This window comes from Juglans regia, chromosome 1 (genome assembly GCF_001411555.2).
Source record: "Juglans regia cultivar Chandler chromosome 1, Walnut 2.0, whole genome shotgun sequence".
Taxonomy (NCBI): domain Eukaryota; kingdom Viridiplantae; phylum Streptophyta; class Magnoliopsida; order Fagales; family Juglandaceae; genus Juglans; species Juglans regia.
The window spans coordinates 3952466-3967065 of NC_049901.1; the positions used below are offsets into that span (position 1 = coordinate 3952466).

General features: G+C 37.6%; 3 protein-coding genes across 3 annotated transcripts; 1 reads left to right on the forward strand and 2 right to left on the reverse strand.

Annotated features, from left to right (window-relative positions):
• Positions 1-310: 310 nt before the first annotated feature.
• LOC109009662 (alpha/beta hydrolase domain-containing protein 17C-like) lies at positions 311-4351 on the forward strand. The gene is made up of 5 exons (XM_018990241.2): positions 311-910; positions 2043-2079; positions 2195-2431; positions 2538-2585; positions 3661-4351. Exons 1-5 carry the CDS (start codon positions 591-593, stop codon positions 4141-4143), a joined length of 1125 nt encoding a protein of 374 aa, XP_018845786.1. The 5' UTR covers positions 311-590; the 3' UTR covers positions 4144-4351.
• A 485-nt stretch (positions 4352-4836) lies between these two features.
• Positions 4837-7980, reverse strand: LOC109009660 (glycerol-3-phosphate dehydrogenase [NAD(+)]-like). The gene is made up of 11 exons (XM_018990239.2): positions 7625-7980; positions 7317-7393; positions 7159-7231; positions 6812-7029; positions 6605-6712; positions 6267-6330; positions 6147-6184; positions 5930-6050; positions 5798-5852; positions 5667-5715; positions 4837-5361 (listed from the first exon to the last, which is right to left on the reverse strand). Exons 1-11 carry the CDS (start codon positions 7902-7904, stop codon positions 5176-5178), a joined length of 1269 nt encoding a protein of 422 aa, XP_018845784.2. The 5' UTR covers positions 7905-7980; the 3' UTR covers positions 4837-5175.
• A 3472-nt stretch (positions 7981-11452) lies between these two features.
• LOC109009663 (mitochondrial inner membrane protease ATP23) lies at positions 11453-14393 on the reverse strand. The gene is made up of 5 exons (XM_018990242.2): positions 14209-14393; positions 13901-14022; positions 13366-13503; positions 13191-13274; positions 11453-11900 (listed from the first exon to the last, which is right to left on the reverse strand). The coding sequence occupies exons 1-5, from the start codon at positions 14321-14323 to the stop codon at positions 11766-11768; spliced, it is 594 nt and encodes a 197-aa protein (XP_018845787.2). The 5' UTR covers positions 14324-14393; the 3' UTR covers positions 11453-11765.
• Positions 14394-14600: the final 207 nt, after the last annotated feature.

Genomic DNA, 14600 nt, shown 5'->3' on the forward strand with positions numbered 1-14600 from the left:
TTTCTTTCAAAAAAAACAAATGAATTCAGATCGAATTATCAACCTGAATGGGGAGGGGGGGAACTTAATCCTCAAAAGTAAAAGAGTCCACGTGTAAGAGTGGAGTCCAAAATAGCAACTTACTTTATGCACATGACGGGTTTAACGGTACCAAAATAAGAATTAAGAAAGAAGCAAACTTGGTGTATTGTATTGTATGTTGCTACTTTGAGTCCGACCCTACGTCCATCATCATTCCATGCTTACTGTGACCCAAAGTGCAACAAAAATAAATAAATAAAGGAAAGGCAAGAAAGAGTAAATTAAAGCTATCAAGCAAGCAAAGATATATCTATCTATCCCTCTCTCTCTCTCTGTGACTTGAGTGTGGACTATTCTCTTTTCTCTTCTTGTATCTTTTTCTTATTGCAAAAAAGTTTCATCTTCTGGAAAAGAGAAGAGAAAACAAAAAGAGAGATGCAAAATAGAATGTCGATCTGAATCGCTTCAGTCTTTAGTGTATTAACAAAAGAAAAACGAAGATTAGAAACTTCGAGGCAGAGACAGAACTTGAGAGAGAGAGAGAGGGAGAGACACACACGCACACACAGATGGGTGGGGTGACGTCGTCCATGGCAGCCAAGTTTGCCTTCTTCCCGCCGAACCCACCTTCGTACAAGCTGGTCAAGGACAACCTCACGGGTCTCCTGCTTCTCAGCCCGTTTCCCTACCGCGAAAACCTTCCCCACCGCGAAAACGTCGAGGTTCTCAAATTGCCGACTCGCCGGGGCACCGAGATTGTCGCCATCTACATTCGGCACCCCATGGCTACCTCTACTCTACTTTACTCTCACGGCAACGCTGCCGATCTGGGCCAGATGTACGAACTATTCATTGAATTGAGCATCCACCTCCGCGTCAATCTCATGGGGTACTCTGAATTTCGCTGCTGTCTTTTTCCCTGTGTCTATTCATGCAAGATTTGAACTTCTTAATTCTTTTTTTCTCGTTGTTTGGTTAGTTTTGGCATCTGGGTGCCGTAAAATTTTGGGCTCTCCTTGCTTTGTTCTTACTGATTTTCGAGTTTGGCTAATTGGTTGTTTTGCTAGTTCTAGGTTTAAGATGTGGTTTGCTAGGAACTTTGTGGGTGATTTTGGTTGTGTCCTGCTTTGGTTTTTTAAGTGCAAATTCTGTACGTTAAGCTTGGATTGTTGACAATTAGCTAAAAATTGAGATTCAGTTGGTTATTTCTAGTTCTAGAGTGATTAATTTAGCTTGACGATTTGATTGGAATTAAAATTTCGTATAACTTGAGTTGCGTTGTTGATATATAAATCAATTTAGTAGTTTTGGAGTTGTATTTTCTTCGTTTGATCTACCTTTTCCCACATCTGGTGCCATCTCTTTGTGAATTCCGCAATAATTCTATGTAGTGATCGTGCGGTTTGCATTGTAGGCTGATCAATTGATCACTGCCAGAATTGGGGAGTGGGTTCTGGCTCTTTTTTATAAGTTGGCGCCTTGGAGGCAGAGCTTTGTGACCGTGATGAACAATAAACTCACTCCCCTTTTGTGGACTCACACTAAACCTCCCATTTTGGACTCTCGCGTGTTAACTAGATAATTATGTGTTACTGCATAATTACTACCCCGTGCTTGTTGTCTGGTGTGGATAGGCAACTCCATGCCCAATTATCGAGTACATTATGGTGTGATTGGTCCAGAAGTTTCTAAGTATGGGTTTATTATTAGATGTATTTATGATATTCTTGTTGATGAGTTATACTTTGTAAGAATGTCTTATCTGGAGACGTTATCTGTTACTGCATAATTTACTACCTCGTGCTTGTTGTCTGGTGTGGATAGGCAACCCCATGCCCAAGTATCGAGTACATTATGGTGTGATTGGTCCACGAGTTTCTAAGTATGGGTTTCTTATTAGATGTATTTATGATATTCTTGTTGATGAGTTATACTTTGTAAGAATGTCTTATCTGGAGACGAAGTGTCTGACAAAGCATAAAAATAGCAGCTTTCTCATACAGATGGGTAATTCTGTGCAGGTATGACTATTCTGGATATGGGCAATCATCTGGAAAGGTTTGTTGGAAATTTGAAAGTTTTTGCTTACAAAACTACCTTGTTCTGTAACTAATGTGGCAATAGTGGTCAGTATTGAAAGTATCATCTTAAAGCATCTCTTTCCGCCTTGCAGCCTAGTGAGCAGAATACATATGCTGATATTGAAGCTGCATACAAGTGTCTTGAGGAAAGCTATGGTACTAAGCAGGAAGATATCATCCTTTATGGGCAATCTGTTGGCAGTGGCCCCACTTTGGACCTTGCAACTCGACTGCCTCAATTAAGAGCTGTTGTTCTGCATAGTCCCATACTCTCTGGCTTAAGGGTCATGTATCCTGTAAAGCGTACATACTGGTTCGACATTTATAAGGTAATATAATTCTGTTTGGATTTCCTTTCATATTTATTAGGCTTGATCAATACATTAATGAATTGTTTAATCGAATAGGATACTGCTTTCTGTTGTTTGAGTGCAGAATATTGACAAAATACCACTGGTCAATTGTCCTGTTCTTATCATTCATGTAAGTATGCTAATCTAAATTTTTCTGTTTTATAATTGCACATGCTAAATATCATCATCATATTAATTTTAGATGTATGAGACAGGATTTTATTTCTTCTTTAATATGCTGCTTATTGCCACATGAAAATATAATTTGATACGGTGGAAGTTAACATAACTTGGGGAAATCTTGTTTGCTTGTGCTCGAGGCATTTTGATATTATTTCCTTTTTAAACTTTTTACTGCCGAGTGAATATATACAATCTTAGTTTATCACCAATTACAACTTTTGTGTCGTCCTATGGGTTTTTTTTTTTTCTTTTCAATCAAGTCTGATTAAAGTGGTGCTGCATATGTCTTGAAGCCCCAGTAAGGGGTTCAATTCAAAGTTTAAACAAGAAGATAGCTGTCATATTGGTGAGTACAAATTGCCAGTTTTGGAAGATTGGCAAGTTGCACGTAGTTTATTAGTGATGGTCAAATAAGTAAGAAGTCACCCTCAGTGAGAGAACTGTGGGATCAGTGCTCTCATAGAGGGGCTTTAGTTGACATTTCTTTAGGTATGATTTAGTTGAGTCTCTGTTCTAACTTACTGTTTGGATGGTTAACACAACATCTAGCTTCTTCAAAGGATTTTGTTTTTGACATGTCCCTCATGAACAACTTCTAGGGATCAGAGAATAACAACACAACGAGGGAAAATAGTTAAGTTGTAATTTGTAAATACATAAATGGAGCCCTTCTATTTCTTTTTTATTTTTCTTATATCATTTCATGTCTCGTGTTTGGAAAAAATAATCTGGGAATGGTGCATTCAATTCAGTGCGTGTACACTAATCGTATAGTTAATACAATAGAGAGAGAGATTTTAGTGGTAGAGCGGAACAAACAACATTTTTCACTTGGAAGGCAGGGATTCTAGTCAAATTTGTTTTGCCATTTTTAATGTCTCTAAATCATGGACAGTAGTAATATATTTTTCGTCATTAAAAGTCTGGTTTGCCGGATGCTCCTAAGAAAAATGAGAATTATACCACACATGCTGGTATAGATTACTTCTTTCGTAATCTGACTGTTTTGCATTCTTTTGTAGGGGACTTCAGATGAAGTTGTTGATTGCTCCCATGGTAAGCAACTCTGGGAACTGTGCAAGGAGAAGTATGAACCACTGTGGCTTAAAGGAGGAAACCACTGCGATTTGGAGCTGTATCCTGAATATATTAGGCATCTCAAGAAATTTATCTCAACTGTTGAGAAGTCTCCTTCCCAAAGATACGGTTCCAGGAGAAGCACAGACCAGTTTGAGCAGCCTAGGAAGAGTACTGATTTTTATGAAGTTTCAAGGAAGAGCACTGATCGGAGAGAGAAACCAAGGAAGAGCACTGATAGGCCTGAAAAAATGAAAAATCTGTCCACCAATGTTGATAAGCTAGAAAAATCAAGAATCTCATTTGACCATGTGGAAAGGTCTAGGAGAAGTGTTGATTGTCACGAGAAGTCTCGGAAAAGCATCGACCACCCGCTGGAAAGAGCACGAAAGAGTGTTGATCGGCTGGATAGAATACGAACTGGATGATTTTTCATATAAACCAGTTGTAAAATTCATTCACGGGTTTGGTATTGTGGGGGATTTATTTGGGTTTTTCTTTTTCTCTAAAAGCATGGTTTTACAGCTGTGTAGCTTGGCTTATGGCAGTTCTATATAACTATGGTATGAAAATGAGAATGGGTATGGTGTTACAATGGGATTCTGTTTTTAATTACCTACTGAGTAGTTCAGTACCTCTACCTCTATTTTCCTTGATTTTCATTTTCTTTGTAGTCATTACACCAACCATTTAAGCATAGATTTTCTCCTTCAGTCAATTGTACCCATAATTTCAAAAGAAAATCTATTTGCTAGCCTACTTATTGATACACCAAACTCATGGAAGCCTGTCTTGGATCTGATTTATTTATACATTGACTTGTAAAATCTATTTGCTAGCCTACTTATTGATACACCAAAGTGACCAAACTCATGGAAGCCTGTCTCGGAGCCTTATCTCAAATATACTCCCTAGTTTTTGGGGTCACAGCTTCCTTGTCCCAACGCCCCAACCTCCCTTACTTCCCCCTCAACGAGCGCTTCCAAAACCACTGTTATTCCTTTCGTGCTTCACTTGGTGCAATTTCCCTGTCAGGTCAGTGAACTTGGTGAAAAAAATACCCTGAATTGGTTAATAAGATTCAGCTATTCACTAAAAGGTTGGAGTTTAATCAAGAACGCTGATTAATCCCACTTCTGTTATTGTATGATTTGTATAGTATTATCATTGAGGAATTTGACATTTGGTGACAACACATTCTGCATGACATATAATCAGTACAATTCACGTGTACCAGAGAGTGAGAAAAGAAAAGAAAAAGTACGTGATAGACAATTTGAAAGTGGTTAATTCTACTCTTCAATGGAAACAGCCTGAAGCTCCTTGACATTCTGATCCCAAACTGAAACAGTGAAGCCTTTTGTTGCCCCGGCATAATATTTTCGAGCTTGATGAATAACTGAACAAAACTTCTGTTATAAATTCTGTTTGTGAAATATATTGTTGAATACAACGTACAGTCAGCAGTATTGGGTGGCAGAGCCATCTAGTAGAGACAATCTGGGTCTGCGCTCCCTATGTTCGACTATGGCTGATGGTGGCAGATGACCAATGCAAATCTCATGCACCGTTGCAAAAAGTGGAAACAACTCTAGCCATCCACGGTGACTTAAGACCTCATAAACCTCCCTAGCTGTTGAGACACCCTTTGAGAAACAAATAAAAATAGATCAGTTGAAGAAAAATAGAAAGTATTCACAATCCAAATAACACTTTTTTAATAAGCTGATCCAAATAGCTATACTTAATTTGTTCTCTGGCATTCTTCTTCTTGTAGTTTTTTTTATAGGTGCTTAATTGTTAGTATCTGTAGATTATGCATGTTAAAAATGTTACAATTATCTAGCTCAAGTGTTCAACTCATTAAACCTTTTTCTCTTGTATTTATTTTTATTTTCTTCTTAGTCCAGAGGAATTCAGCACTTTATTATGGTTAGTTTCAAATATAAACCTGTAATTTCTGGCCCTGCAGCATCTCTGCTTCAAGCTCATCAAATGACCTGCAGCCAAGTAAGAACAGGGTCACACATAGATATTTTTTATTATAAGATGACAACTATGCATTAGAATGGCAAGATTAACCTTTTCCCTCCATTCTTTGCAAAAGCTTCTGCAACTTTTCTGTTTCTTCCGCCCACTGCCATACATGTTTGGTTATATTAAAAGCAAAATTATGCTGTAAGGAGAATTAAAGGAATCTATCAGCTTCCTTACAGCAAGTTGTAATCAGGTCGGCTACACCACAGCTCTCAAAGAAGGTGGTATCCTTAACAGATGAAAACAACAACTTGGAAAATGCCTTCATCTCTCTAAGACCAATTCTCATGATTGCAGCCTAAGCAAAAATAAACAGCCAAACCAAGATGAATGGTGAAGCAAATGAGAATTAGCTTAAATACCTTCTAGATAGGTCAGTATTGTTTTCACTCACTTTTGTGTTATTACCCATCTCTAAGCCATCCACAAAACCTGTACCGTAAGTGATTCAGTTCTCCATTACTCATTAAATTTGTTAAAAGGATACTACAAAGAGTTATGTTTACATACTAACCTGCTGCTAAGGCCACAACATTTTTCAGGGTACCGCATAGTTCTACCCCTTCCACATCTTGAACCTATTTATAAAATAAAAAATAAAGAAATAACAAACAAAGCATGCTTTAGATATTGAATCGATGTATACCTATCCATACCCAATATAGAAAATGGCACTTTGACTTTAATGTTTCTGCCATGTTATAATCTATTAGTCTTAGAGATCATTCAAAGAGAATTCCTTTATTCATGTCAAGGTTTCTTCAATGATTGAAATTATAGTTCTTTATATCCCTTATTAAATATTTACTAACTTAATGCTTATTGACTGAACAGTGTGTCTATTGCACTCACAGCTGTGACCAGGAAATAGGGAGTACTAAACAGTTGAACCCATTTATCTGCAATCTGCCTGTTCTCTCTGTATCCAACTGTTGCTTCGCTGAACTTCTCCATGGCAATCTGCATGGTAGCCTCTAGTTTCAGGAAAAGCCGATGACCAATGAAATGGCATGTGAACTTTGAATCCCATGAAGAGTTATTGGTAACTTCATTAATTACCTCGTTGGCGATGTTGGCCCCCATTAGGACACAACAATTAATCCCCAATTGCTGGGAGATGAGAGAAGAGATCATGCAGGGGCCTTCCATTTTGACCTCCATTCCTTTTATAAGGGAAATAGCCTCCACATTACCCTTTATTTTCCCAACAAGCTTCCTACATATTCCCTCCATAAATTGATGCGGTGTGACAAAAACCAACATGTTCGCATCCTTCACTGTATAATGCCCCCATCCGAACAACAAACCAGGTGATCAATCGAAAACCAAAAATCAAACTGTAGACGTTAATGAATATGACATTATCGTAAAATATGACACTGTAAAAAGCAACAAACTCATCGTACCTGCATTTTCAAGGTCTGGATCCGCAACAACATTTTTTCCGAGCTTAACACCAGGGAGATATTTAACATTTTCCTGTTAAAGAAACTAAAATATTTCAATCGAGAAATACTGAAACACAGATGATATTGAAGTCATGCAGGTCATGTGATTTATTTACATTGATACTGTTGATGACATCTGTGAGCTTCGCACCAGTTGTTAATGTTTCCTCGTACACCCACATCCTCACTTCATCTGAATTTCATAGGAAAATTAAATTCAAACTTGATTTCATCAAACACCCATTTATGGTCGGTGACGAAAAGAAATCAAAATTCTCTGCATCAAGTCGTACGCTATTTGGAAAATCAATTCACCGTGCCAATTACATTTATCCGATATTGTTTAGAAGCACATTGCATTATTAGAAAACGAAACAACATATTAAAACAAAAACAATCAGCAAGAAAGAGAAAGCGCAAATACCATGGAAAGAGCCGAGCCTAAGGGTGTTGGAGGCAAGGAGCTTTGCAGCCACACTGCCCCAGTTTCCGCTACCGACGACGGTGACTTTGGATTTGTGAGCAACCCCATCGCTGGAGAAGTCGTTGCTGCGTGGCGCAGATGCTTCCACTTGTGGTCGTTCTTGGGGTTCCATTGCTGGAGACATGGAGCGAGAGAGAGATGAGAATGATAGGTGTAAGCGCGGAAGAGGGATTGAATGATGAAGGCGAAGAGCGAGTCTAAGAGGAGAAGAGGGAGTCATTGGGGCGGAGAAGCCATACACGCACCGTGAAAAACAATGCGTGTCATGTTAAAATCTCGGCGATCTCATCCACGTTGTGTCTCTACGTGAGGTGTCTCCCTCTTTCTTTTCTTTCTTTTTTTTTAACTGTCATGAACTAAAAAATTAAGAAAAATGATATTTACAGTCGTAAGTGTGTAAGAATCGTACAGTCGTTTTAAAAAAAATAAATAAATATGAGACTTACATAAAAAGAAATTAATTTTTTAATAATAGACCTTACTCTTTTTTAAAGCGACTGCACGACATTTATGCATTCCACAAATATATGTAACATTACTCAAAAATTAAATATAAAAAATATTAGCTGAGCTACAATCAAATTACTGTTCATAAAATGCTATCTAGAATTATAATTTTACTATACGTACTAACATGTCAATCAAATTGCCACTTAATACGTATAGTGTTGTTCGTAAAATTGTGGGTGATTATATCATTACTCATTGTTGTTTAGTATAACACTGCAATTATAATGATTTTAGTGTAGTTACAAGGGTCCGTACACATGGATTACAGAATTGGAAAGGTGCGAGGAAGTTGGATAGTTTCAGATTCTCTCAGTTTAAAAAAGATTGGGACTAAAGAAGGCAGTTGGCATGGCGTGAGCTCATTCTCCCGCATCTAAGGAGTAAAGAGAATAATACAATTTTATTTTCCGTCGAGAGGTGTATGAAGCTCTTAAATTTGACATTTGTAATGAATGATTGAGGCAATGAGCAGAGCAGGTGGAGTGTGGTCAAAGTGTCAATCGAAAAAGGATTTTAGCTTATATGTCTGCTATCTCTTTCTCTTTTGATATATTTATGTCGACTTATGAACATTTCCTTCAGAAATGGAACGCCAAATTAACATGTTTCCTTCCAACCAACCATCGAGGTAACCAGTTTAAGGTATATTGAATTTGTTTTGTAAAGAGATGATTCTAAAAGATTTAATATTAATCAAAATATTTATAAAAATAATTATTTTTATCTTTTTGTAAGATCTTTTAGTTTGAGAATTACGTGTATCGAGGGGAAGATTAAAATAATAATAATAATAATAAAAGCAAATCTGAAAGGTGAGCCGAAATTTGAGCTTGTAAATTCACCAACACAAAAATAAGTTTGATCTAAGCCACCAGATTAGTTTGATTTTCGAAAAGAAAATATATATTCATCATCCTCTCATCATGTGGCATTAAATGATAGGTTCACAAGTGAAATATAATAAAGTCTCCAAAAAAATAGATAATGAATAGCATTACTCTTTAAAAAAAAAGGACATGCCTCGAGCCCAAAAAAAGAAAAAAGACCTGTAGTGGATCAGCATTTCTATGAATGTCTATCTACAACAACATGCTCTATAATTTAGTTGCATTCTATCCCAAAAAATACTTATTTTTCTGGTACACCTTTGTGCTCAGCTGCACATGGCTGGATCCATGAAAAGAAATTTTCCTCCCAGAGTCCCAAACGTGGCGTCTTTTCACTTCAGCAAGTTGAAAGGTTGAAGATTATTTTAACATATATTCAGCGACAACATAGGTAATAGAGCAGTAAAAGATTATAAAAGACCGTCCAAAGGAGATGTTCTATGATAATTAAGCATGGCATTTGGTACCACAAAAAAGTAATGCAATCCCAATCTGCACTGTGGCTTTTGGAACATGGGCAACCACATACAACTGTTTATCCCTGTGCAGCCAAGCCACTGTGCCCAGAAGGAGAACGAGAGATCAGTTTCACTCCCATTTGCTTTATTGCTCAAGCAAATTCCATAATGGTGCTCATATAAAGTAGTAAGTACATTTCCCTCTTTCCGCATTTGTCGGTTAAATTAACAAATAGGTTTTAGGTACTAAAGTATACTAGTGAATGAGACTTGCAACATCTAGCCTCAAGCTTAGTCAAATTGAATGATGCAAGATTTGAATAATGAAATTAGCTGGTCGTATACTGGCTCTCAAGTCAAGAGAATTGACAACAATAAACTGTGCGAAAATGATGCAATCTGGACCCGTATTACCCATTTTTAACTAGCCAGCATCATGTTTATGCATTAGAGAAGATCAAAAGGTTATTCTAATAAGTTCAGTATCTATATCCAATATCCCAGCTCTAGACAAGGCCTGTGAGAGCTTTGGCTGCTTCAATCTTCACGGGTGTGCTTGAGGTTAGCAATCAAAGACCACACCTCAGATTTCAGCAAACCAAAGATTTCATGTACAAGTTTCGCCGAACTGCAAACTAGAATAATCTTCTCATGAGCATTGAATGTGTTCAATCGCCCAGAACTGAGAGCAATTGAAATTGCCACCATCTGGAATTTTCACCGATTGCTTTACTCATAGTTGTGCTAACATAAGTAGAGTTGCCACTTACTCAAATCATGTCTCAAGCCAGTACCAAAAGATATAAAACGCTAACAACTAAGTAGCCACTCACTACAGTTACAAACAGAAATCTCAGCAGAGGAAAAGAGAGGGAAGCCTCACTCAGGGGTCCAGCTTATTGTGCACAGGCCGCCGCCTGTGAGGTAGAGAATAATCCTCGGACCACCACTGAGGCACCGGTTCCTGCTCATTTATTTGTTTCCTTTCCATTTTCAGCCGGTAATCCGGTAACCCCTTAACACCTGCAAACTAACAAATGTTGTTCCAAGCAAAAATGCAAATAAAATCGTAAAAACAACACAATAAGAGCAATCTGTTTCTACCTGAAAGATGTGGTAAGGCAGCAATCGAGTGGCATTGACCAAGAAAGAAAAGGCAAATTATCATCTTAAGCACAAACCCTACCTTCATGTTAATCCTTCGCCATACCATTCCCTCCCAACTCCCTATATGCTATGCAAAACTTCTTACTCTGGCCACCTTTTATGAAGATGATAAGACTAGTAAAGGACCCACTGATGTAAAAATAAATAAATAAATAAAAGAAAAAGAAATATGCACTTAAATAATGAATAGATGAATCTAGCTAATTTAAAAAGAAGAATCTTAGAGGCTTAGCTGGGGTTTCTTTTTGTTCTTTCTACAAGTATAAACTATCAAGCCGTATAAAGATAGATGGATATTGCCACTTGGTCCACATTCTTGAAATAAAGTGTACCATTCAGAAGACTGAAGACTGGGCTCAGCCGGTCATCCAATCAATCAACTAGATGGTTTGATTGGCAACCTCTCAAATGCAAACTAGCACACATGAAGAAAAGGCCAGCAGATTATTGAAGCTGCTGCAATTATGCCTATTGAACCATCATAGTATTTCTGCCTGAAGCTCTTTTTTTGGAACCTCAATGGTACAACAGAACCATCTATGTGAAGTTGGAAGAACTTCATTGTTGCCCGACATTTTCATTAACTGAATTTCTCTCCTCTTGCCAAAGATTAGTCAACCTTCTTTTATATGAATTATGACTTACCCAGCAACCACAGCAGAGGTAGCTGTCACTCCAACAAGCACTGAAACATGCACATCCCAATCATCATAACATGCATCATTTGCATGACAGAAGCATTCCATCAGCATTAAAACATATTTTTCACTGGATTCTTATTTTTGAATTTGTCATTAAGAAAAACATCAATCATTCGTGTACAATGCATAACAATGTGTAACGTTCAAAAATTGAAAAATCGCTTCCTCCAGTTATATCTAAGAGGCTGGGAAAAAAGCCATTAAATCAAATGAACTTTCTGATTGACTAATGTCATATCAACTCAAAAAATAAGGGCATGCTACTCCCTTCGAAGTCAGTGTCTGGAACAACATCATTCCTAAAAGAAAACTGGAAGGGACAGTTGGTGCAGCATCGGCAAATAGTGATTGGCAAGTTTCAGGGAGCTCTGTCAAAGGGCTGCGTATCATTGTAGCAAACATCCCAGACAGCTTCCATGGCATCCTTTGCCGCTGCTTCTGAGCAGTATGGATTAGCAATTACTGATTTCATGACTCTTCTTTGCACACAGTCCTTCAAAATTCAAAATCAAACCAACAACCATGTTAATTACATGTAAAAGAATACCTAAAATATGCTATAGTACATAGTGTATGGCATGTATTGTGCAAGTAGACAAAGATTAACTGTGCATGAAATAATCCTATACAGTTTATCCCTTTTTGCTCACCCAAAAAAAAAAAACTCTTAAGACGGTATGCACTCCTAGTTTCCCCCTATAAAAGACCTGCCTTTTCTCTACATCTAAAGAAAACGGATCACATCAATTGGTGAAGCATGGTTGGTAATACAAAACAGTGAAAACTTAAATAAAACAAGAACTTAGTACATAATATATATATACATGTGCACAATGCATACACAAGGGAATTATGAGAATGTACTTCTAGGTCCTCAACAGTATTCAGGGCATATGGTTAAGATACTTTAATTTCCTTTAGGTTGAGAGCAAAGGTCTCACTTAGGTTATACCAATAACATGAGGAAAAATTCTTCTTATTGTTGTATTCAGGAGTAATGCAGGTTACTTTCAATCAGCCTAAGTTATTCTCTGAAGCAAGGAGGTATTTAAAACCTTCATTGCTGAATTCTTCATCTAACAGAATGATTGAAATCCCATATCAAAAGGTGGGCCATAAAAAAACCACTGCCTTGCTAGGGTATGTATTGAAACCCAATATTTCAAATAGAGCCATAACAGTAACTACTGCCTTGCTAGGGATGGTAATAAACTATAAAATTCCACCTCTGGTTCTAATATTATAAAGTTAGAGTCCTCGAAGAATATATGACTTTAATAATGAAGCATCCTTCACAGGTACACCAAATACTCTGGTGTTGGATCTAACCAAAAGTTGAATCAGTTTCCTTGGAGCACCCTCACATGCCCTAATTTAGATATGATACCCAGTTGACTTCCTGTAAGGTAATGAGCACTTGGGGCTGGCATATGAATTTTTGAGCTGCCACAAAGCTGGTAAGCTTCTCATACCTTAAAATTAAGCATACTGTATCCAGTGGCATGAAGGTTAGTTAGGAATACTTCCATTTGTAACTGGTGATGTCAAGTCAAGAGATTTATGCTGAAACACCTAACTCCCCATGCAAATAAAAGATTATGTCCTCTCTGTTCCACTGCTGCCTTACAACTGAGTGTTTTGGTCTTTGCAGAAATCACAATTGAAAATATAGCTAAAGTGATGGAAATAAAATATTCAAAGCTATCAGATACAGGAGAAGAGAAAAATAGAGATGGAGGTTCTTTCTAAAGAACTTGTTTAAAATGAAAACAGAAAAACTCACCTGTTCATGGCCTCTTATCTTTGTAAAACCCCGCAGCAACTCCCGTTTGTAGTGGCAATCACCACTTAGATGACCAGCCCGAATCTGTTGCACGTAGATAAATGCATCATTTTTAATTTTATACAAAATGAGAAATTTATATGGATTAAAAAATTTCATCACAACTAATGCAAACCTCACTACAAGCATGGTGAGCACAATTAGCCCAGTCCAAATTTGCAGCACGACAGTCATCATATGCATGAATTAGCTCATGTATCACCACTTGATTGACCTCATCTTGAATGCTCATGTGATTACTACACACCACAATCTACAAAAGGTCCATACAAAAATGGCAACACATTACCCCTACACACTCAGAGAATTAGCATATAATAAACTTTTTTGTGAACGAAATATGGATTGTAAAGGAACTCTTTATGTAAGCAATTTCAGAAAGATCACATCCGACAAGATAAAATTTCATTTTGGCCTTGTATACCTACTTTGGTTATGAAGTAGATACCAGTCAATTACCAATCAATAGCTATGTAAGATGGGTACCAAATGACATACTTTTTTTTTAAATTAAAAACCATACGCATAAAATTAGCATTTGAAAGAAGTACCATAATTTGAGCGAACTAAAACAATTAAACCCCAATTACATTGAAATACAAAAATATCAATTATAGTTGTAAATTTTAACTATAACAAAATAATAATACCCCTTCGCCACGAACGTAGCCGCCGCTGATCTGCTTGTCGCAATGGACAGCCTTGATGAAGTTTTCCCCAACCACACACCCAGCTTTCTCCAAATGCTCCCTCAGAAACTTCACCATCGGAGCTGTCACAGAAAAATTGAAGAAACGAAGTCCGTTAAACAACCAATCCATGTTTCGTATTCAGCAGGAGGGGAAAAAAAAAAAGGAAAGAAATTGAAATCGCGATAAATTCCTAAAACCCTAAACCCCGACTATATGTATCAGATTAATTTTCTATTAGAAAAATAATGGAGAAGTCTTGAGCATACTTCGGAGACTTCGTCTGATCATGTCCTGGCACTCCTCTATGGACTTGCCGCCGTTGACGGCGGAGGAGAAGCTTCCGGATCCGGATCCGGATTCCGGGGCGGGTTCCTCTGCCATGATTGTGTGTGTGGGAGCCCTTGTTTGCCGTCTTTGACTCTTTTGTTTGGCAGAGGAGCGTTCTCCCTCGCAAAGTGATTTCCGGGTCAATTTTCAGTCCGGGTCTTTCAAAATGCTTGGGGCCTGGCCCCTGGCCCTTGGGGCCGGGTACGGTTACCTTACTGTACAGTATTGAGTATACGCTTTTAAACGGCACGAACTTTCTCTGTCGTTTTCACGATGTCAAAATTGTTTTGCCTTCGAAAATTAAAGTTGAATTTGCTTTAGAATTCATCAT